This window comes from Rhipicephalus microplus, chromosome 3, assembly GCF_043290135.1.
Source record: "Rhipicephalus microplus isolate Deutch F79 chromosome 3, USDA_Rmic, whole genome shotgun sequence".
NCBI classification, from domain to species: domain Eukaryota; kingdom Metazoa; phylum Arthropoda; class Arachnida; order Ixodida; family Ixodidae; genus Rhipicephalus; species Rhipicephalus microplus.
The window spans coordinates 127,961,689-127,987,078 of record NC_134702.1 but is presented as its reverse complement, the minus strand read 5'-3'; the positions used below and the strand labels follow the sequence as shown (position 1 = coordinate 127,987,078).

The 25,390-nt window shown below is 43.5% G+C and overlaps 2 protein-coding genes across 5 annotated transcripts in view; one reads left to right on the top strand and one right to left on the bottom strand.

The window, feature by feature from the left end:
* Positions 1 to 6,672, bottom strand: part of LOC142803917 (neprilysin-21-like) — a 130,499-nt gene extending 123,827 nt beyond the window's left edge. The window contains exons 1-2 of the mRNA XM_075890210.1: positions 6,531 to 6,672; positions 3,618 to 3,768 (exon numbers count right to left, since the gene is read on the bottom strand). Of these exons, the coding sequence (XP_075746325.1) occupies positions 3,618 to 3,656 (39 nt within the window). The 5' untranslated portion in view covers positions 3,657 to 3,768; positions 6,531 to 6,672. The remainder of the gene's footprint in view (positions 1 to 3,617; positions 3,769 to 6,530) is intronic.
* A 174-nt stretch (positions 6,673 to 6,846) lies between these two features.
* Positions 6,847 to 25,390, top strand: part of LOC142803344 (uncharacterized) — a 52,304-nt gene continuing 33,760 nt past the window's right edge. The window contains exons 1-6 of one of the 4 annotated variants that reach the window (XM_075888458.1): positions 6,867 to 6,954; positions 7,503 to 7,682; positions 10,442 to 10,589; positions 16,101 to 16,193; positions 18,777 to 19,061; positions 21,459 to 21,656. In XM_075888458.1, coding sequence (XP_075744573.1) covers positions 7,524 to 7,682; positions 10,442 to 10,589; positions 16,101 to 16,193; positions 18,777 to 19,061; positions 21,459 to 21,656 — 883 coding nt within the window. In that variant the 5' untranslated portion in view covers positions 6,867 to 6,954; positions 7,503 to 7,523. Of the gene's footprint in view, positions 6,972 to 7,502; positions 7,683 to 10,441; positions 10,590 to 16,100; positions 16,194 to 18,776; positions 19,062 to 21,458; positions 21,657 to 25,390 lie in introns of all 4 variants that reach the window. The other 3 variants (XM_075888461.1, XM_075888460.1, XM_075888459.1) reach the window with 3 other exon arrangements.

Sequence of the window (25,390 nt, the reverse complement as noted above, 5' to 3'; positions counted from 1 at the left end):
ATTGTGTTTAAACAAATTATTCTTATTCTGAACGTTAAAATAAAAAAGCCGTCCTCATGAAGACCTCGTAATATTTTCCTGTTGCTTTTCCAGACTCAGGATTCTATTCGCCTCTTCACTTTTATACGTCTCATCGTTCCACTCATATCAGAATCTAATCAAAATTCATGGCAGAAAGCAGCTGGGATGTACCATGCATGTTTGAATTTTGTTTCGTCATACGAGCCAGAGCTATGTGCAAATTATACCTTATTATAAACGGCAACACTGCGTAGTGTATGTGAACGTTCAAAACCTACTTTCATATAAATACCTTTTAGGTCGACAAGTAATATGCAAGCACCATTATAAGAAATGGTGCTCTCACGGTCATTCAATGTTGATACTGTCTCCCAATACATGTGTTGCTTTGGATTCGCGTGTCTTCAATAAACAAGGGGCCAAAGCTTACATACAAAATGCCAACTGTTTAATGAAAGGAAGGTGCCATTCTCCTTAGTCGTGCGCAGATGCACGTGTCATTGAGTATCCTTCTTGTCAATAACCACGTCCTAAATGGACAGGGAGGTGAAGCAGAAATAGCATGGTTGCACAAACTGTGGACGATCAGTGTTGTCAAAATTGCTTACCTCGTAGAAAGCATCGCTGCTCTTTTTTCTCAGAGGCCACAAAGATATCGTTTAGCAGAAAGTGCGCTGTTGGTAGCGTCGTCCCTTCTTATGAGCTAAAACTCGGCTTTGTATATGAGGGAATGTTTGCGATACTTTGAAAAAAATAAAACACAAGGCTAAAGTCCAAGTGAGAATTGAAAGGAGCCCTCTTTGCCAGCAAGTAGCTGTTTCGGCATGCAGCCATGCCAGTGTTTGAATCTGCTTTGTAAATAAAGAGCCCTTAAAGTGTGAAGTACCGGGAGGAGCTGCTTATTGCATTCAACATTGCGTGTCAGAATCATAGAATCTCACCAGTTGTCAGAACATCTGAAATGCGCAGCGATGCGGAGGTTTTGAGCTGATCGCTCTTTGCAAAGAGTGCAGCTGCGAAGGTATACTCCTGGCACCCTACGGATGCCTAGAGGGTACTTCACGATTTTGATAAAGGTAAGAAATGACATAGTGGGCACTTGGCACTGCAGTTGCAATTCGTCTTTTAGGATAGTTTCAAGCAGTCAAAGTTACGTAAACAATAATTGTGGCACTGTTGAAAAGCGATGTGAATTCGGTCCGGTTAAGCTATAGTGTAATGCCCTTAAAGGAGAAGTTCAAGCGTCCTGCTTTTCCTTTTTTTTTAAACAGGATGCTAGCGATGAAGCCTGAGTGCTTAAAGGAGGTGTTCAAGCGTCCTGTTTTGTTTTTGGTTTTTTTAGAGAGGAGATGCTAGCGATAAAGCCTTAGTGTTTCAGTGTCACACGCTTGAATATAGCAATTCATTAAAATTGGCAGATCTCACGTCTAGTGGAAATTGATAATATGCGAATCACGAATAAGAAAGGTCGACATGTAGCTTTAAAATGAGCACAGCGTTATGAAGCAGACGTAAATGATGCCATAAATGACTTCCACGTTATTATTATTATGTTTAGTCGTGTAATTTACCTTCGCGGTCTATTCAGGTCACATGATATCAAATTTAGTATGAGTGAAGCTACCGAAACGGCTGCGAGTATGCTATGAGCGTAGCATGTAGTGATGTTTTACGTGACACGCATGTTATGATTATCATTTTTAGACGTCTCATATACCTTAGTCGTGCATTTGCGTCACGTAAAACCAAATTCGGTATATGTGAAGCTAGCAAAACGCCCATGAGCGCATCATGAGCGTGGCACGTAGTCATGTTCCTAAATGACACGCATGTCAATAATATCATGTTCGCAACTGCCATAGCATCGTGGTTCATTCACGCGACGCAATATCAAATTTGCTCTGCGTGAAGCTAGAGAAACGGCGGCGAGCACATCATAAGTATGGCACATCATGAGCCATGCTCTTACATGACACGTATATCATAATTATCATGTTTGTACCAGTCATATACCTTCGCCATCCATTCAACTCACGCAACACCAAATTAAGTATATGTGAAGCTAGCACCATTGCTGTGAGCGCACTATGAGCGTAACATGTATACATGTTTTACATGACACGCATATATTGAATATCGTGATTGCACCAGTCTTATACCTTCACAATCCATTCACGTCCCGTGATACCAAGTTTCCTATATGTGAAGCTGGTCAAATGACCACGAGCGCATCATGAGCGTAGCATCTAGTCATGTTCTTACATGACACACTTATTGTGATTATCATGTTTGCACCAATCATATATCTTAATCATCCATTGATGACACCTAACACATATTTTGGTATATGCGAAACTAGCTATACGGCGGCGGGCACTCAATGGGCATAGCATGTAGTCATGTTTACCATGACAAGCATGCTATGGTTCCTACGTTAGGGTCTGTCACTTATGTTCGCCATAAAGTCATATCATACCATACCAGTGTTACGACCACTGCAACAGTAGCAACACCATGAAATATAAGTCATGACATTCATGACATGGATATTATCATTTTCATGCTATGACTAGTCGCTTATGCTCGTCATATAGTTATGTTATGCCATACAAGTTTTGGTACCGATAACATAATCGAAACCGTTACAAGAGCTACAAACACATGCTTGGCTAGATAGATAGATAGATAGATAGATAGATAGATAGATAGATAGATAGATAGATAGATAGATAGATAGATAGATAGATAGATAGATAGATAGATAGATAGATAGATAGATAGATAGATAGATAGATACGATCAAAGTCGCGGAATTTCGCTAAGAAATGATTCGCAATTAAAACACTAGAAGCCCCATCGGCATTTTAATTGCGAAGTATTTCTAAGCCAACAATACACACTTTCACCATTTCTATCTACAGAGCCACCTTCATCATGGCGTTGTCATGGCCATCATATAAGTCCTGTCAAAATCAAAAACAAAATGGCACAGGAAGACAGGACTTCATGGCGAATATTAGTGACAGGTTATGAAATGAATAACTTCACGGATTCCTCGTGTAGTTCATCAAGACAATTCCACATACTTGTGCGCACATACCTACATACCTCCTTCGATGGTGTGTATGTAGGTACCACAGGTGATTTGTAGTTTATATTAGTCTAGACTACGGAAATCTTCACACAACATTGTGAAAAGTTCGCGTCATGAAAAACACAGTGCTGGTGAAGGTGGCGTTCTGGATAGACGCCAGTTTCTGATGATATCAAAAACAAAAATCGCAGATCGAGCTGGAATAAATTCCAGGCAATCTGCAAGTATTCTATTAAAAAGCCATACAGTGCCTAAATCTATGGAACGAAACTGCCCTATACCAATGCCATGTCCGGACAACGCCAACTCGCGCAGTATTACTTGCCAACGACTATTTAATCAATAACAAAAACTTCACTGGTCTGTGCCTCCTCAAGCTGTTGTCGAGGATTCCATGAAGAGTCTTACGACAGCTTCTTATGATGTGCAGTTGATATCACTGCAGCTTGTGTATCGTGGCACTAAAACAAACGTATCTGCTTCTACGAAAGTGCTGGCTTACGTCAGTCAATGAGCATCGCAGTGTAGCCAGCGTCTTCATAGGGAACCAGCACTGGAGTTTCCACGACCACCTTGGCGGTGAGAGCACGCGCTGGTAGAGGCGGTGGGTGCGCGCTTCGCCGTAAGAAAACCAAACGGCGCTGGCGGTAGTGCTGCGTATTTTAGTGCAACCTTATATAAAAAGAGGGAGGACGTAGAAAAAGGAAGCGGCGTTGCAACCAACTGGTCAGGCGAGCAAAACTCTGCTTTCACTCTCCTGTCTGACGAACGGCACGTGTCTGCTATAATTATTCGATAGTGAAGACAGCCACCAGTGGAAACCCTGGCCAAATAGTTGAGTTTTGAACGGCGTTTTGCCGGAAATAAAACAAGAGTATTAAGCAACATACGGCCTATGTATTTTTTTTCATCTGGCCTGCTGAGCGCTGAGTCGTGCACTTTAGGACGAACTAAGTTTTTATGCCTTCATCTATATCACCACCATAACCAAACTTCAATGCCACCGCGTGAAGTGAGTGATACGATAGGCAGGTAGTATATAAATATATATATATATATATATATATATTTTTTGGTGAACAGTTGCTTATAAATGAAAGCAGTCTTGTCCACAAGACTTGGCGAGGCCACGTTCATCTACGCCTCTACGCTGTTATAAAACATACTCTTGCGGTGAAGACTCGATACAGAGATGCCTCATTTTAGCTTAATTTGGGCAAAATACAAATTTCTTGCTTTGAACAAAGCAATGGACTACTCGATGCTCAGTTTTCTGGGGCCAGCCGATGCGGTAAGCGTTTTCTCACTGGCTGCCGTGGCTAAGTAACATCGGAATGTATGCCTTGTTAGAGAAGTATCAAATGTCTTCGTTTTTCACACGTTTCTCAGGTTGCCGAATAACGCAGTTGAAATTTTTTAGCTTTCCTGTGTCGTCCTCAAATGAAGGTGTCAGTTCGACATCGATAATCACTAGGCTTTCATGTGCCAAACAAGATATCAGTTTGAGGAACGCTGTAAAGTGCGTATCAATACTGTGACCACTTGTGGTTCTTCTATTCGCACATATACCTTGGTTCATGATGTTATTTTTACATTTTGCCCCCATTGAAGTGAGGCGACTGTGGTAGCTAATCGTAACCGCACCCTCAAGAATAACAGTGCGAAACCACACGTGCTATGCTACTACGGAGGTTTGCTTGATCAACGTCCCCGTGCATACAAACCGCGGACAGGACGTGGAAATGATGCCAGAAAAAGATTGACGCAGCTTCCTTCTACTCTGCTTTTGTTTCGTTTACTGCAGATTTTGGCAGTATGGAATCGTCGCAGCATGAACTTATAAATGGGGGCATGTCAGCCAGCACTAGAATTAGCCTCATACCCAGCACGCAACCAGAAAATGAGGAAGAAGGAGCTGCCATCACAGCACAACACTGTCTTTTCGATACTATACGCATAGACGCAGTCCGCTTTGCAGGGCTTCTCTCCGTTTCTTAGTACTGTTTATGTGAGAGTAGCCTTAAAACAAATTTATTTTTCGAAACTACAGTACAGTATTACTGGCGCAATGGCTTTTCGAGCAGTTCGTTCCAAATTGAAGCGCGGCAGCGGCGCACGAGCCTGCTCTCAGAGTGGTGCACCATAGAGAAATATACTGAGAGTGGATATTCCCGTAGGGCCACGCGGCCCAGCTACTGCGCTGCTTTCAGCGACACAAGCGGCTGGTCAGACGCGATAATGTCTTCAGCATAAATAAAATAGCATTCTTTTTTCTTTTCGATGTTGGGGTTTGAACCCGTACCCTCATACTCTGAAAGTGAGTGCCCATTACGACTAGCCTACACACCCATGCTTCCACAAAGGGAATACAAGTAAAGTACATCTAAACCAAATGAATGTGCCTCTTTGGGCAAAACAAATGCAGAAAGGCCACACTTCCTAGTCATACTTTACTGTTGTTTGTTGTGATGCATAAATGTCGTCAGCGAAACATGATGTAGTGCGGATGTGAAAAAGTGCACAAATTATTAGGATTTCTTCTTTCAAAAAATGATGCCGAAATTTGGTATTCAATGTCCTCCTGAGGAGCCTAATACATGTCTTAACAAAGAGGTAAAAGCGTGGATGGGTACGTCATCTAGTGCTTTGTCAGACCATTTTTCAGCTGGGCTGCAAAAAGGCTCCAGTGGCCATTTTTTGTAAAGTATATTTCTCTGTGGGTACACTGCAGTCGGTCATGCGTGCGCGAGAGGCTGAGTTGTGTCGCTAATCTCCGCCAGGTGCTATATTTCGGCGTGCCACCTATCCAGCGCTGGTCCCCCATTGAGCCCCCAATATGCGGGCAGCTTCTCAACTTGCCCGAAGGTATCGATACGTCTTTGAACCATTGACTAAAAGCTGAACATCTGTCACATGCTGCGTTCTCCAACTTTCTTGCGTGAAATCAATATTCCTAGCATGTCACCGGATTTTATATAGTTGATATCTTGCGTACTTGCATTCATGCTGTAGTGGCTTTGCCCCCTGGGCAGTAGCTTGAATTCAGTACTGGGCTAGTGCATTCACAATTGTAAACACAAGAACGTAAATTAGGTGTACGGTGTTAAAGAACATGTACAGCACAAACAAGTGGCAACTCTGAGCTCTTCTTATCGTGAAAGATTATTTTACATGTGTACATTATACATCTATTATGCACAATCTCATAATGGCTGTACAATCTTACAATATCTCTTCAGAGTGTAAGTTGCGAGAGTGCAAATAGGAGCGTCATAACAGAAAAGTCCAAGTGTTCACGCAAAGGCGAAGCAATGAACGCAATTGCAACAAATTAGAAGGTCACACGCAGAACGGCAAGCAGATCAAAAGATGCCCCACGTTTCTCTCGCACAAATGACGCACGAAACGTACTCACAGGTACGGATGAACGCGACTAAGCGCCTCCGTTGTTACATCGCTGTGTCTGAAAAGCCCACGCTTATCGAAAACGGAGACTGCAATGATTGAAGTGACCTTTGTGTGCCCGGTAACCACAACAGCATCGTTGCAGGTGAAGTCCAAACCAGTCGAGACGTACGATCCTTCCCTCCCTCCCACTTCGAGATAAGGGCGCGTGATAGATCCTCCACTCCCCTCCTTTCCGTTGGCCAAGGTACACGTGATAGATAAGTGGCCCCGCGAGCTCAATGCGTCATTTTGCTGATAATGCTGAAAACACGATAGTTTGCCCCCGAGAAGCCCACCAACAGCAGTAAGTGATAGGTGTAAATAGCTTGCCGTCTGCACGTTGAAAGAGGTATCCTTCGGTAGCTCAGTCGCCTCGCATTCACGACGCCGAGGTACCACGTTCGATTGTGTGCGCTGGAGTATATTTTTTTCCTGATTTCTTTTTTTCTTGCTTTTTCATATATATAGATACGTATACATATACGGCACGTCACATCGACGCTGATGCTGGCGGCGAAATCCAACCAAGATTGTCTATATATTAGCTATAGCAATAATATTACTTTTATTTGTCGCGCAAACCTACACAAGTATATATGCCAGAATCACTTTTTTATAAGACGTTAAATTTTCTGAGAAGCGGAATTCCGATTTCGCTCAAAAAATGGAAACTAGTTAGACTACACGCACAAACACCGCACTTTGAGTGCTTGACTGAGTAAAAAGGATGTTTGTGTTCCCATAGTCGATCAGGTAAGCGTGGACCAGCTCGCCGGATGTCACCTTGGAACATGTTAGTTGTCTCCTATACAGAGCCTACAGAGCTGCGTCTCTCCGATTGTTCATGTTAACTATACTAATGCGAGGTGCATTGAGATACAACGCGAAATGTGCCATAAAATTGTGAATTGTTTGATCTCTTGATATACTTTCATCCCAGACCCAGTATCTCGTCGAATGGATGAGGTCACTCAACTTGGATCTATTGAACGAGACGAGATTGACGAAAGTCGAACCGGTTGAGATAATGGTGCGCGGCTCTCTCGACCTCGGAATTCATGTTGTGCTTTCTATTGAATTCGGCGAAAAAGACTTTCTGAACAAGAAGAGGGTTATTAAAGTAAGTGAGTCTGTCCCTGCATAACATCGTATAGCAAAGAGGGCAAGACCGCATGACGATTTGTTGGTGTATGCCCGTGTGCTCCAATTTCGCCGCACGTTAAAGAGACCCAAATGGTCGAAATTTCCGGAGCCCTCAACGGCTTGGTCTCTCATATTTAAATGATGGCTTGGAACGTTAAACCCCGTATATCAAATTATATCAATCACGACAATTTGTGGCTCTTACCAACAGCGTCGTTATGATATGCACCGTCGGTAATCAGGAAGTTGTATGGTTATGGAGAGGAAACATATGCAACTCTGTACATTTTTCGCTTTAGCAGTGAAATTTCACCGCAGCTTCTTGGAGAATTATTATGCGACCTCGAGAAAATACTGCACTTCATGTAGATAGAGCCGCTAGGGGGGCTAAAAATTTTGGGCTACAATGTAGGCCTGAAGTCAGTGTTAAGCTCAATATTTACGCAATGCTATTGATTTCAAAAGTCTAGCAAAAAACATCACTATTCATTCGCACCTAGTCTGTGTATGACTTCGGAGTTTTATACCCCTGTCACACGTGGCAACTTAGGTGCACTTAGAGCGAGTGCACTTAGCCGCGAGTGTCATTCGCGCGCTGCCACACGAGCGAGTTAAGTAACACTGGCTGAGAAGAACACTTGCCGGAAAGTGTGTTCCCCAAACACACTTTGCTGCCACGAAGTGTGTAGCCTCATTGCCAGTGGCTTGCACAGAATAGGCTGTTGCCTAAAGTGAAACTCTTACCATTTTTAACTATTGTTGTCGTTATAACAGATACTGATATGTATTAAAACAAGTCATAACTCAAGAAACATCCTTGCTGCCCTCACCCTCAGCCAGTTTGCGGCCATATCCGCTAGGGGGATGCAGCAGCACAGGCTCTGCAATGGCGGCGTCCATCGCGTTCGTTGTTTACCTCAAGGCGCACTTGCACATGTGTAGGCCATTCGTTGTCTTGTCGTTTAAGATGGCATGTGCCACTTGTGCTACTTCAGCGAAGACAACGTGGTCCGACGATGAGACATGGTCGCAAAAGTACCAAATATATGTTCCGCTACAAACAGACAATTGCCACATCATCATTTCCAAAGTACACCTCGCTTTCACGTGTAGCATCGAACCGCCCAAATGGCAATTGTGAGCATTAGTACACTCCTTGAAAGTGCACTTAAGTTGCCACGTGTGAAAGGGGTATTACATATCATCGTGAAGCTGCTGGCTGTAAAGCATTCGAGCTTGAGTAGCCTTTGTAGATGTCTTCATTGAATGAAAATATCTAAATGTTTTTGTCATTTTCAAAATGCCTCTGCAGAGTTCCCCAATAAAAAAAGAATACTGGTCAGAATGTCATCTTCGTGAAGGATTTGAAAGCAACATATAGAAAATTTGCGGCACTGATCAAATTGCGGCTTCCATATAATTAAGAAGAGTGGAATGCAGAGTAAACACAACTCTCGAAATATCAGGCTCCTGAGCGCAACTCAGCGCAGACAAGTCGAGTTACAGAAGGTTAATACTAGAAAGAGTGTAGAACTCCAGCGGCCAACATGCAGCCCTTAAGCGTGGCACGGAATCCTGGTATAACAAAATATACTAAGAGATGGGTGGAGCTCTTAGTGCGAGAAATACACGTACTTTTTTTCTCCTTCTGGAAACAAAATTAAGGGTTATCGGTCCCAGACTTCTTTAGGAATGATGTAAAAGGGAAAATGTATTCGTAGAGCCATGCGTGGTTTCCGTATGAGTATCTAGGCGTAGTCGGGCAGGGATAGCGCTAAAGCGAACGATGGCATTCCCCTGTATATCTTCAACACAAACTCTCTGGTTGTGACTACACTAAAACAAAATCAATATTTCATTGAGAAGTAGTGATTGATACCCAAGAATAAATCACCAAGATGATAACCACAGAGTCTGAGCAATGCCAGGCGAAAAGATAACCCTGAGAAGTGATGTAGAGCTGGCAGACAGGACTTCGGACGCTGAGGAAACGACATGACTTTTAGATAAGTTGTCCTGCTTTCATTCTCAGCGTGCCATGTCAGGCTTTCCCAAATGTTGCTGTCCCCGTACACAGGCATTTTCATTGCACCTAAACAATGAGGCTTGACTTGTTTGTGTTGGTGCATTTGTTGGCATATATTGTTCGTCCAGCTAAAATCCTAAATGAAACATACATGAGCCTACGCAGCACACAATACTTTGTCTGTGAAATGTGATCAGCGATTGTTCCAAGAATGGTGATTAAGTTTAAAAAATATTCGCAGTTGCACGAAAGTATGCGTGACGAAGGAAACAGCCAAATTCTGAAAGTTACTTCAGGCGACGACGAGTAAGAAAGATTTAAGTACGATGCATCTCTTTTTATACAATTCTTCATAATAAGAAATAAACCAACAAATATTGAAGACAAGGAAAACAAAGAAAACCTTGGGCATGTGGTCATTCATCTTTGTTTTGTAAATTAGTATAGTCAATATGAAACTAGTATGGGTGTACCTGCACGTTATTAATGGCGATAAAGACCCTAATCGTTTCCTGACTTAAGTTTCTGTAAAATCCAGTTTTTTTTGCAGAAATTCTGGTTGAGCCCACAAATGGTGAAAATAAAAATTGATACTGTTTACTGTTTGCGCCAAAGTTTGGGTGTCTCAGCTATTTTACGCGTCAAAACTTTTTTCCCCGGTATCTAGGCTTGACATGACCCGCGAGCAATTATGGCTTGTTTATTTACAGCTTTCCTACAGTAGAGAACAATTATACTTGCATGAATCACGAAAAAAGCGTGCATTGGAAGACTACATCAAAGCTATGACAATGTATGGCGCGACGCCTCCTGTGGACAAGCAACTCGCCTCTAAGATAAAAGCATACAATGACCACTGTGAGTTGACCCTGGTTTTACTATTTTTAATTCTCTTTTTAGGCCACATTTAAGAGTGCCTACGGTGAAGCTTTATGATTTCTGCAAACTCTAAGCCACCACCAAAAGCAATTGTTGTTATTTTGTCTTGGATGAGAAAATTGCTCTTCGCTTGCTTTACGGACATCAAAAACTGTCCGGCACTAAACCAATATGTACTATAACCATTCCATGGCTCCATTATGCACCCTCATCAGAGGGAAGATCGTATATGGCATGCACTTTCCTCCTTAAATTGTGTATAGATACTTGTTAGCTTCACACTAATACCTAACGAAACATTCCGGAAGGAAAATTCACACATTGATTGCTAGATTGCTAGGAGCCACTCGGTGGGCCGATCATGCATAAAGGGACTGGTGGGAAATATTTAGAAGGAAGATGCCAGAAGCAAGCAAAGGAGGTCGTGCCCTTTGATACGCAATTGTTGGCTTAGTTCCCCGTGGTAAACAGGTTATATAGTGTTAAGCATTTATTTATTTTATTTTAATTAACTATATAGCATTATATATTTGTGCTTCTCCTTATGACACATGTGTACAACATGCCATTATTGCTACGAATTCACACGCAAGCAGAGTTACATAACGCAAAAGACAACAAAGCTTAGGGTCGTTGTACGTTTTTTTTCCAAATCATGTTGTGGTCACGCGCTGAATTTTTGCGTGTCTGCAATGCTACTTACCCTACCAAATCACTAATTCTCTGATACCTGCAATCTGAAGACCGTTATGCGTGCAACATCTGAAGTTTTTTGTAGAGCTGAAAAAAATTGTCTTTTATTTTTTTTGGCGTGATCTAAACTACAATGTATGAACAGGAAACTCTGACCCAGCTGTGCGAAAAATTGGCAGATCGCACGTACTGTGGGAATCGATCATATGCGAAGCACGAATGATGAGGCTGATATGTCACTTAATATGAGAACAACGTTGTTAGGTGGACGTAAATTAGGCCGTGCGTGACTTCCATGCCATGAATATAGTTTGTACGAGGCACCCATCAGCGGCGTGCTGTGTGTAGCGCAACTAATGCGGCTGCTGCAGAGTGCGGAGGAGTAGCCGACGCGTCAACTGACGACGCTGATCGGGTCTGCGAAAGCGAATGCGGAGGCCCCGCGCATTCGAACATGGAGGCATCGTCTTTCATGTGGTTCACGGGTAGAGCTGTTAAGGTTGCCCCCAGTTTGGGACTAAAGGGGAAAGCTTAATCGGAAGCACGTCTTGCAGGAATCAGGTCAAACCTGGTCATCTGAGTAAGTCATGTTGGCATGCACGTGTGCCATTGAGAATGAAACAGGCGCGCGACCACTCGGATGACCGAGACCTAGTGGCGGCACGTAGACAAGCTTATCCTCCCCCTCTATCATTCATTACGGTGTGTTGCAGGATGGCGGGTGCCTCCCTGTCGCATGCATACCTTGTCAGCGCACAGAGCCTGACTGCGTACTCACCGCTCTTGAGGAAGCCTCGACGACGCCACGTTTATTGAGAGAGCTGGCGGATCTCGAGCGTGAGAATGGCTACTGACAGAGGTTGGCCTGGCATGGAAGAGAGTGTGGCATGCGTAGAACTTATATTTTCGCACATTATATTTTTAACGTGCTTGTTTGCAATGCGGTGCCTGGTATGAAAGTGTTTTTCCGATTGGTTATGGTGATGCGAGCCCACACGAGTTATTGGCTTGTGTGGAGACCCTTTGTTCAACCGAGAGTTAGAAAGAGGGTGTTTGGTTGAGAAAAACAGAGCGGAGATTTGGGCTTGGACCCGGGCAGACGCCTGAGTGTTACATTAAAGCGTCTATTCACCGAACTACGGTTCTTCCTTCGCGCTGACACTGGGTGCTCGGGTCATCGAGGGGCGTGCATTCCGAACCTCAAACACCTTCCCTTCTTTGGTAGTGTAGAAGCTAGCCGAGGAGGAAGAAATTAACTATTATCATCTTTGGAAGTGTCATTCACCTTTCTGTTCACATCACGTAATACCAAATTGTGTATATCTGGAGCTACCAAAACGGCCGTGAGCACGCTATAAGCGTAGACTGTAATCATGTTTCACAAGACACGAATATCACAATTATGCTATTTGGACGTGACATTTACCTTCGTCGTCCATCAATATCACGTATTAGCAAATTTTGTATATATGCAGTGAGTGAAACTGCCACGAGCACGTTATCAGTGTAACAGGTAGTCATGTTTTACATGACACGCATAACATTATTATCGTGTTTGGACGTGTCATTCAAATTCGTCGCCTATTCTCGTCACCTGATTCCAAATTAAGTATAGGTGGAGCTAGAGAAACGCCCATGAGCATGCTATGAGCATAGCATAGAATCATGTTTCACATGACACGCATATCAAGATTATGATATTAGGATGTGACATTTACCTTCGTGGTGCATGCACGTACCGTATTACCGAATTTCGTATATATGCTGCGAGTGAAACGGCAACGAGAACACTAAGGTGTAGCAGATAGTCATGTTTTATATGACACGCATATCTAGATTACCATGTTTGGACGTGTCGTTTACCTTAGTCGTCTATTCACGTCACTTGATACCAAGTTTGGTATATGTGGGGCTAGCGAAATGGCCGCGAGCATGCTATGATCGTAGCATGCGATCTTGTTTCACATGACACGCATATCATGATTATCTTGTTTAGACGTGTCATTTACCTTTGTCGTATATTCAGGTCACGTGACTCAAAATTTACTATATGTGGAGCTGGAGATATAGGCGTAGAATGTAGCCAATTTTTTCATGACACGGATATCATGATTAGGTTTGCCGTCATATACATTCGGTATTCATTGACGTCACGTAGCACCGAATTGGGCACATGTGAAGCTAGTGAAACGACTGCGAGCGCACCATGAGCGTGGCTTGCAGTGATAACTAGTCATAACATGAAAATCATGAGATGCCTGTCACGGCTTCCTCGTTAGGATCTGTCAATATGTTCTCTAGGCAGTCATGTCACACATACCATTTGAGCTTTGCAAAAGGCCATGTGAATGAAACCACCGCAAGAGCAGCAAGACCACGAAATTTAAATCATGACATACTTGTCGTCTTGATTTTCATGTTATGACTAGTCAATTATGCTCATCATGCATCCATGTTATGACATACCAAGTTTTGTATCGATACTAGTATTGAGACAGGCAGAAAAGCTAAATGTCGTTGGCGGTTAGATAGATAGACAGATAGTTAGATAGATAGATAGAGATAGATAGATAGATAGATAGAGATAGATAGATAGACAGATAGATAGATAGATAGATAGATAGATAGAAAGATAGATAGATAGATAGATAGATAGAGATAGATAGATAGATAGATAGATAGATAGATAGATAGATAGATGAATAGATAGACTCAAAGCCGCCGAAGTATGCTTAGGAACGCTTCGCATTTGATACTAAACCGTTTGCGAACACTATGAGAATTGGTTCCTGGACCTAAATCTCCAGATATTATTGTCAATGGCACAAGGTGTAACAGTACCTTCTGAGATTTTTTTTTTGCATTTGTAACAGAAAAACTGGTAATGAATACAGCTTTTCCACGGAAAATGTGATGTCCAGTGTACTTGAACAACTGCTGTAGAACACAACTGTTGATTTCGTACAAGACTGCGTATCTAAACGAAAGGTAGTGCTTAAGAATGCTTCAAAAATAGTACTTAATGATGCATTCTGCAAAACTGCTGGTCTTGGGAGACAGTCGGAATTTCGAAAAAGAATTCATTACAACTAATGAATACTCGGCAGCGAAGCTGTATCGGCACCAACCACTCACCAGAGGGAGCTGCTTTGATCGCTGTGGCTCAACAACAGTGCGACGATTTTTTACTGATTTAGTTGTGTCCGCATCACCTTTGCAAACGCCGGCCGCAATTACTATCTTATGACAGACTGCGTCCGCAAAGCGCTTGAGGCCACTGAATAAAAGAGGTTCGTTGGCGGTGAGGACCCCGCAGTAAACTGACGCGTGCACGCAACCAACCCCCCCCCCCCCCTGCCCCCCCCCCCCCCGGCAGCCTGGCCACAGCCCGCCTACCGCTGCATAAGTGAAAAACCCACGCATCGCGTTCCATTCTGAGCAGCCTAGCCTCCATATTGCTTTCTTACCCGATAGGTTGTGCGTTCCACTGCACTACAGCAAGACGCCCACGTCGACTGCTTGGCGCCTATGGCCTACTTCACTAAGATCCCGTCTCGTGTACGAAAATTGGACGCTTCCTGAACTTCTAAATGCGTTCAGTGATACACTTCGCTCAATAAGAGGGGGTTGGTCACAATGAAATGATACGCATGTCTCCTTTAAACACTGTGAAAGTGTCCTAAGACATGGTGCAGAAGACTGAGGCGCAAAAACATATCGTGAAGCAGGAAGAGCAGGAGAGAAGACAGAACAGCGCCAACTACCAACTGTTTAATGACCGTCTAGAAAACGCACAGGAAAGAAGACAAAACCGCGCATGCGTGCACAGCCAACAAACATCGCACAGCATCATGATCAAAGCACTAAGTTACCCAAAATATGCATTTCTGTTGCATACAACACAATAGATGTATCACTGATACAATCGGGTCCTCTCTTTTTGATAAAATAGGCTTCCAAGCACTCTCTAGCTGTTTGTTTTTTGCTCCTACCAAAAATCACCGTTTTTTTTTCAAACACTGGCAGACATCCGCAGGCTTTACAGTGCGCTGGAAGATGCGCATGATCACTTTTGCCTAAAGTATTGGCATGCTCCTTCAGTCTCTCATTAATTCAACGCCCCGTTTGACCGATATAGAACTTGCCACAGCCTAGGGGAGTCCCATATACCACGCCTTGTGCGCAGCGCCTAAAAAGTCTTGTGTGCTGCTTCTGGTTGCCCTTTTGCTCATGGCATGAGATAGGCGGGTACAATTGAGCAAGTTTCTTGGGAGCTAAAAAAACGGCCCACTCTCCTTCATTCACTCCGTAGATATGCAGTCATTTTTTTTTCTTTCTACTTAATATGCCCCATAGTGGTTATGGACACTGGCATTGGTCGAAAACTGCAGTGCACGCGACTCTTCTTATGATGCCACAGCAGTGTCACAATCTTAGATTAGTACATTAGGACCGTTACAGAATTCCAACGTGCAGATGGTGTCGCCACATATGTGCATTTTGTTGGTAATCATTTAGTAAGATATGCCTTATGAAGTTTTAAATATGTTTTTCGTTGAAGATATCAACGCTGTTGTGAGTGTTCATTTTTCGAGTGTGCGTGTTCTATGATTTCAACGTATTATCATCTTCGAGAACTATACAAGTGTTTTCTGAACCTACGAACGAACTAGCGCTACCACATCCTTAGCTTTAAAATTGGGCGATATAATTTGTTGGCTGCATACCATTCGAACAAATGAAAACAAATTCTCCTGAATTTTATGAAATGGTACGTCTCTTTATTTTTTACTGCAGTAGACGCTACCTACGGTACCCTGCCTAAACTTGAACAAGTTTACATGACTATTTTCAACCTTGGCCGAGAGACTAGTCCATACATTTCACCAGGTATGAAAGCATTTTTGCCTGCTCGTTTAGGTTCTCCGAAACTTTCTTTGCTGCCATCCTGGCTCAAAATATATCCCACTTCACGACAAGTGATGACGCTATTTCGGTTCTTTATAACGACGAAGCCAAGCTGGGTGACAGGGGCAGACACGTGTCGCCATTGCAGCATCTTATAACTTAAATACGTTATGCTGAGCGGGCAAAGTGACTGGCTGTTGGCTACTGGAACATAGCGCGATAAAATACCTCTGCAGCACTTTAGTAACCTATTGTACCGCATATTTAGAGCAACTACAGTTTTGTATATTACATAGATAATGCAAGGATATTGGCCTGCACAACGCTTTTACGATGACTGCTACGGACATTGTAAGCATGAAGTTACTTGGAACTGATACGCTAATCACTCACGGGAAACAATATCATGTCACGGAAAAAAATATCATGTGTGGTTGCCAGAAGTCAGAGTATGCATTCATCTGGTTTTGCATAGAAAATATTCCAGGTCAGAACAAAAAACTTTTCAATGTGTACTTTGTCTTGTGAGGTATAGGGTAGGGAGGGGTAATTTGAGACGTGGGTAAACCTCGGCATTTTGATTTTGCTGGCCTCTGTAGCTAACACGAAAACTACTATTTTTCGTTTCCCTTTTGCAGCAATAAGTGCCGGCTGTTGCCTACCTTTTAATCTGTAAAGGTTGATTGTTGCTCACAGCATTCGCACGGGGAAAACTACGCGACTAGTGTCAGTGTTTTCGTGACCCGTCAAAAAGGGGTGAAATTCTTCTCGGTTGGTTTTTCGGATCCATGCATGAAGCTACTCTTTTGTCAGTACAGCAACGTAAATATTTATTTTGTTACTCCTGACTACGAGCACATAACACCAAAAAATTTGGCTCTTTTTGTGCACGGGAACAAAGCAATTTTTTTTCAGATCTGGCTTGTAACAGGGGCAGAACACGGCAGAAAAGGCAGCCATTGCCTTAAAGAGTGTCTTAAATGAACTATTCAATTACACACATCATATAACAAGTTTATTCATTTAGGAAGGTTCGTAAATGCAGGGAAATATCACATAGAAATCACTGGAAGGAAATCCACATAAAATAAAAGTGACCACCGTTCAGCACACGACTTCCTCTATTCTCACTGCATTGATGTTTTTTCGTGTTCTCAAGGATGCTCTCAAGAGACATATAAAAAATTATGGAAGCTCCAAGTCAAGTCGTTCGCAAACACGTCTCAGGATTTAGTATTAACGATTTTTCTCTGATTCCCTGATTGAAAACAAGATACAGGCGCTAGAAAAAATTGTGTCACAATACCTGGTGAACAAAGATAGAAGCCATAAAACGCCTGAGCATATCTGCATAAAAATGGCAAAAAGAGGTGAAGCAGACACGTCAAAAGATATCTCGCGCCAAATAGTTGATTATTTCAATGAGGTGGGAGCCATGAACAAAAACGTAAATTGTCACAAACAAAAACTGGCGATGTTTGATCTGCAAAGAGTCTCGGAGCAACACAACACCGGCTCCTGTATAAATTCAACGCGTGCTGTCCAAGGACTGGGCTTCTTAGGACTGCGTAAGTGCCCACGGAGGGAATTTCAAGTTTTTTAGGGCAAAAACTAAAACAAAATAACTTTTTTTCAGACTGTATAGTATCGTCCAACGTAGCGTCTCGTTTTGCCCTGCAGGTTGTTGGAAAATTCGATATCTGGCGCATGTCATATTATTTTCGAAATAATGTTTATAATGGTGCCAACATGGCAATATTGAGGTAGCACATACTTTTTACTACAACGATACTTTTTGCATTGGTGTTTATTTGTAAGGGCTCAAATAAAAACTATTCACTATGATATTTTTAATTTTTTTTCGGACTTCACCCCACCCAACTCTACTCGAGACACAAAGCGTTCTCTCGCGATCTACCCAGCACCTTACATCATCACGCTCGCTTGTGAAATGCACTGTCATGTTATCTCGGTAGTGATCGCAGTATATTGAATTCAAAGAAACAGAGACATATCTCGTAGCAGACAGGCTCCCTGGGGCATAGAGTTCTGAGTTTACTTTTGTATAATTATATTATAATAATAATAACACTATAATTATCATTATTACCTATCCATTAGTTACAAGGATTCGTAATAATTGAAGAGAAACACCGTTTTGTAGACATTTTTAGTCGTCTTTTCAGTAAAAAATTCATACAAAATTATTTTATTGAGCTCAAACTTGATTACGGAAAACAATAGTATGTAATATTCGATTATGTGTCTACAGTGTTTTGGTTTCTCGAAGATGCCACCCGTTAGTGTAGAGTGTGCAGTGTACTGCCGGTGCAGTTCAATGTGACAGTTCAGCATTTCGACACCAGTATATCTTAGAGGTGTGGCGATTCGGACTAGTTAGTATGACATGGTGATAGTTGTAGCGCGAGAACAGAACGGTGACAAAGGGGTGAGAAGGAGACGAGCGCTCATCTCCTTCTTGTCCTTTTGTCATCGTTCTGTTCTCGTGCTATAACTATCAACAATATAACTTTCTGTTCACCTCTGCTTCTCTTTTCAGGACAGGTGAATGGCACACCTTTTTTTCTAGGTACACCAATGACATATATGGAGGACCAGACCAAATTTTTGTTGTGCTGCACGTACTCACACTGCTCGTGAAACTCTTCAAGAACGAGTCGATGGGCGAAAAGGGCCTACAATACTTAGTAGCCTGGAGCGTCTACAGGCAGTTGGTCGAGTTTACTGACCCATACATGTTTCTTCGGGGCAAGCTTGCAAGCGACGCTTGTTATAATCACGTCAGAAAAGTCATGAATTTGGCGGTTATCACCCCCTTTTTTCAGTCTGGTAAGTCTATTGCAGTGCTTGCCTTCCGTCGTATTCGCAAAACTACCGTCAATATAGAATTCGTCGGTTCCCTGTGACTTGCGTTGAGCATACCACAAAGCGAAGCGGGTGCCCCGAAAAGGCACTTGTTCAATACCTGTCATTCTCCGTAGACTTCGTTGTTGCCCTGGCGAGCCAGAAAGCCATCTGGACATCACGTGATGTCGCAGATAACTTGTACTTACTTCTTGCGAAGTCATCAGGGGTTCCCATGATTTGGCAACAATAAATATCTTATCGCGTAACGTCATGATACGACGTTGTTACTCATTCACGTGAAATTTTGCTCTATTCGTGTTGACAGTACCACCGTACGCTAGAATATGGGACTCGCGAGGTATTTAATTTTTGCCAGTAAATGTAACTTTGGCAACGGGGGCATGTGCGTGTGGAACTTTGCTGCCTCAGAGACAAGCAACCGGTACCAACGAAACAGCTTTTGGCGTGAACTGCGGAACTGTATAAAGTCGCACCATATTCACGAAGTGAATGATGATGAGTGGGGTGAACCGTCTGTTTTTCCGTCCGTCCATCTGTCCGTGCGTTCGTCTGTCTGTCTGTCTGCCTGTCTGTCTGTCTGTTTGTTTGTTTGTCGGTCTGTCTGCGGATATGCTGTGTTGGCTAGTCTGGAGGGACAGACTACCCCAGACTATTACGAGCTTCGCCCCTAAAAATTGGCAGTAGCCGTGTACCACGGAAATCGACGTTATGGGAAGCCTATGTGAAGGGATGGTTACTGTGATGTATCCTATTTAAGCAAACCTTACGAAACGACTCTCATAATATCTACAAATGTTTTACGCACACACATATTTTGAACAATCTCATATGTTTCGTACAAGCAGTTGCTAACTGTTGCGTATCAATGACAACACACACATGAGTATTACGAACATCAGAAATGGTAAGCTGATATGTAGCGCTAGTGTTTCTGTAGATGGTAGACCTGGCCTATGCTACCTCGACGAACTTCAGTGAATGGCACTAAACTATAGTTGGCATTAACACGACGTAACGGCTGTATCATAGGAGTACATATGTGATGCTTGTAAAATTGGAGAGCCAGCACTGAAACCACATATGAGTTTCACCAACATAGCACTCGCATTTCTTGTTCTTTCAAAGTAGCTTTCAAACTCGGCGTGGCTCTCTCAGTATTACAGTATTTCATTGCAATACAGAATTCGTATGTTCAGTTTTGTGTTGGGGCCAAGAAACTTATTCTATTATATCGTCTTGTCAACATTGCCGATGTAAGTTTTTCTTACTGGTTTTGCGATCGCCAGTGGCACATACAGGCTTAGCATATAGCCTAGGGTGTACGGGTATATGCCACATGCGTCTGGAGGAAAGCATCTGATGACATACGCGACAAGATTTTTATGACATTCATATCAGTATCAATCTTATATATTTGTCCAACCCTCTTCCTGGCCCATAGTTGATTTGGCCTACCTAAATAACGGACGCGATGACCAGAGTACCCTGATATAAGCTGCTGGATAGATAGATAGATAGATAGATAGATAGACAGATCAATATATATATATATATATATATATATATATATAGATAGATAGATAGATAGATAGATAGATAGATAGATATATAGATAGATAGATAGATAGATAGATAGATAGATAGATAGATAGATAGATAGATAGATAGATAGATAGATAGATAGATAGATAGATAGATAGATAGATAGATAGATAAAACGGTCAAAGTGTCTGCAGCCCACTGAGAAAGGCTTCACATTTTTAAGTAGGTGTTAGGGCACGGTGCCTGGCTTAATACATCTTTAGTGCATTTTTGGTACATGAATTAAAAAAACTTGCGTGCTGTCAATATGGTTTAAAGGCGTTCAGTAATAGTGAAACCACAATAACTCTACCGCCAGAACTAATTTATTACTTATCAATTGGAATCTTCATATCTGAGGAAATACCTACCTTATATTAAGAAAATGATGTATAATCAAAATGTTTTACATCAACATGTTCAATTAAAACAAAATAATAACCAATGCGAACGAGTGTTTTATGTTTCACGTCTACCGTGGATTTTAAGTAGTTTGATCATAACGATGCCAATCGAGCTAAAATGAGTTTTATGTTATTATAGTATCTTTGGCAACATTATTTTTACAAAACGCTTATGGCTTTCCTCTTGTTGTTGATGGCAGAAATTTCATTCGCAAAATCCGCAGCCATATGCTTCAAGTAGCTTTACTTGAGGGAAGTCTTAAATATATACAAAACAGCAAATTACCTAAATATTGCTCGTTATTCCACGTAACAATATATTGCGCAAAGATTGTCCTGAAATTGTAGGCTTACATGATTCTTCTCCCAACAGAGATTTTAGGATACATGGTAGGAGCAATCAAGAAGATGGTGTCAACAATACGCAGCACCTACCAGAAAGCTTTTGAATCTTCAACGTGGATTGGACGCAGCATTCGAGAGGCTGCTATACGAAAGTTGAATAACATTACGTCCTATGTAGGAAGTCCCGGCAATCGACTAGACTCGAAGTACGTCGAAGAAGTGTACAGTGAGTATATATTACAATGCGTACTCCTCTATAGTACGTCAATGTCAGCGTTCCGGGATTTGCCAGCTTCATTGCGACCGAGATAGCTTGCTATTTGCCTAAAGGAATACATTTTGCACCGTTAAAAATTGAAATTGCCCACATTTATTTGTTTCACTTTAACAAGCTGCCTGCAAAATGAGCTCTATGTATTGCGAGCAGTAGTAGCCAGAATTGCAGTCTACAGTGTTATAGGGCTGCTGTAAGAAGTGGGTGTGCGGCAGTATTAGTTTTCTTATATTTTATTTGTATGGTGAGCTTAAGGAGGCATGTCAGCCCTCGCGCTGCGTTCGCTCCGGCACGTAGCATTATTTGGACAGCAGTCAATCGAAGTGTAAGACCGCATCGACCCTGACCGTACACACTCCAGTGCCTGCACGGCGAAGTGCTGGGGTGCCTGAGATTACCAAGCTTTTCTGGTTTCTTATCAACCCAAGACAAAAGAACTAAAACCCAAGTGGGCGACAAAAAGGTATTTATGGAAACGTCATTTTGACGACGCCCTGATTGCCTCACTCCACTTTCACCCTGTGCATGAATGGGCCTCTTCCGAAACCCAGCGCGGCAGTATGATCATCGCATTGGTTCAGCTTACGGCCCGACCATTTGCTGTTTGCGCTCGTAACAGTCGCCGCCAAGGAAAGGCGGCTTGCACTGCGACACTGTGTGGACACTGGCGACTTCCCGTTTCTGTCCGGTGCATTTCGGGTAGCCCTCGGAAGTTGGCGGGCTTGTGACACCCGAAATCATTGGCCACTTTGCAGTGAAGCACGAGAGAGATGCGCAATTTTCTGTGTGATGCTGCCTGTGGCGCGACGTTGTACCGGCAGCGGCATGCGGCTTACGAGACACATGGGGACGAAGGAGCTATCAGTGGCAGGCACCACCCCCATGCGGCGCATTGGCATGCAGGGTGGGACGACTTCGTATCCCCCTTAATGGAGCTCAAAACAAACAACGTTGCACAGCCCCGATTCGTTCCGTAAAATTATGAATAAAATGCCTTCGTAAACGACAAGGATGCTGAAACAGCGGCAACAGCTAATTATTTACGGCTCCGACAGGTAGGCCTAGCATGGCGGGCACCAGCCGTCGCCTACGCAGTTCACACACACGAGCTCGTCATGGAGCGCGTCTTTTTGGCAACACCATTAGGCTTTGCACTTGTACGTAATGCATTAGCATACGGTATTACTTTGTCTGGTGTCATCGATGTGAAGAGCAAAGGCGGAAGCTAAGTGAGCCCGCTCACAGACACGCCGGTGTTGCTTGTCTACCTGCGAAATAGCCTTGCATGATTGCTCACAATACCGCTAATCGTTTCAAAACAGGCGTTGTCTTGCAGTAATGACACACTTCAAACTTCACGGTATTCAGTATGGAATAATTTCACGTCACAAGGGAAAGGTACTAAATATCAGCTAATCCAGGCTCCCTTCACTCTGTCGTCTCGCCTGAACTGGCCTGGACCAGGGTGACTGAAGCGGCGACACCGAGATTGCGCCACCAGCGGCGTTACGCCTATCGTCTGCTAGCACTGTAATTGGCTTCGGCCTTGTGGTGATACGATGTGACGGCGAAAACATCTGACCGGTTTGATGCACGCCGGACAGGCCATGCGGTGGTGCGATAGGATGAGGCGTCACGAAACGTCATCATGCACTCAGGCTGCCGCATCTTCGCGCCAGACGCTGCATCGCATGGAAAATCGCATGTCGGTATCGTGCTTAAAGCGCGAGACAGACGTGCGATGCGGCGTGCGGCGTCGCATGGTGCGGCGTGCCGCATGCGACGTTTCGGGACCCACGAGGGCAAAGAAGCTATCAGCGGCAGGCTCCACCCCATGCAGCGCCTCGGCATGCAGGGTCGAACGACTTGGTATTCTCGTATTGAGGCTCAAAACAAACAACATTGCACAGCCACGCTTTGTTCTATAAAAATAATTATTAAAGCGCATTCGTGAACGACAAGCACGTCGTAACCACAGCAACAGCTGATTATTCACGACTCCGACAGGAAGGCCTAGCAGCGGGCGCCGGCTGTCGCCTACGCTGTTCACACGCGAGCTCGTCATCAAGTGCTTCTTTTTGACAACACTATCAAGCATTGCGCTCCTATGTAATGCGTTAGCAAACATTATTACTTTATTGATGCCATCGATGTAAAGAGCAAAGGTGAATCGAAGCGAGCCAGCCAGAGACGCCGGTGCCTATGCTTACCTGCGAAATCACCTTGCATCGCTGCTCACGATCTCCGATCTCGCTAGCTGTTTCAAAACAGGCGTTTTCGTGCAAAAAAGGCACCCTCCAAGCATCACTTTGTTCAATTCGGAATGATATCACGTAACCAGGGAAATGTACTCGATGTTTGACATGCCCCGTAGTCGGCGATGTCAGAAAATCCACGCTCGCACTGCTCCAGCGACTCGCCTGGAGCCTTGGACTACGGGAGATGGAAGCGGCGGCATGGAGATGGCGCCACTAGCATCGTGACGCCACTTGTATGCTCGCGCTGTGATTGGCTGCTGCAATGTGACGGTGTGATGCTGCGACGAAAATATCTGACCGGTTTGATGCTCGCCGCACCGGCTGGGCGGCGGTGCGACGCGATGATACGTCATCAAATGTCACCACTCCGGCAGTCGCATCGTCGCACCGCACGCTGAATCGCAGAGAAAATCGGACGTCTGCCTCGCGCTTAAAACGGGTGTCCGGTTGGCACTTTTGATGAAAGCTGTCGCACTGGCATGCCTTCGGCTCTGTCTGCGCTACCCCTTTCATGCTGGTTGAAAAAAAAACCACCACGGCAGAAGTTGAGAGAACGAGCTCGTAAGTAGAACGGCGTGCGGGGAGCGAGCGGTTTCACTCAGGGCGCACTGCGGACGGGCGGATTACACTCCCGTCAGCAATAAGTGGACGTGTTACCATGCATGTCTTATGGGCACAAATCCCAGAACGCATAGGTTTAATTTTAGATAGTTGTGCACCCACTGAGCTTGCCCTTGACACGTCGACCTTGGTTTAGGTTTGCTTTAATTGCATTCAGTTGTTGCGTTATTTGGCGCTGGGGGCATTAGCCCTCAACGTGCGTGAAAGTGGAGTTCTCGGGATTGGTTGTTGATTTGCTGACTGCGATGTCCTACCACAGGACAAAGAGGTGACGATTCGTTGACGATTTTGTAAATATGAGGGAATAAAAGCAGTCCCGGTGCTCCGCTAAGCGTTCTGAACCGAGCTCAAGGTGTTGGACACCATCGGCTCAGCCGAATCTCGCTGGGTCACCCTACAGATGGTTAATTTCCGGAGAGATTTCTTTTTTGTAATTTTTAGGTCTATAACTATGTATGATTATTCTGTACAGTCTGTGAATATAAAATTTTATCAGCTTCACTAGAGCTTCTCCAGCTTTTTCACTTCCTCTTCGAGCGACCATCGAGTCAATAGCCGCTGTTTGCATAAGGGCAGTACGTTACTTCTACCCACTTTGCTATACCACCTCGGGTGGTGCGTCTCGGTCGCCGAGTGGGGAGAGTTGCTTTCACAACATCAAAAGAATCTGAATTTTACCAGTGCAAACTTCAGTTAGTCCGTTTTTTTCTTTATGTAACTAACAAACTTAATACACCCTTCATAGTGATACATCGTAATAATAATGGATAATAATAATGATGGAAGTACTAAATAATTTCTTATGAT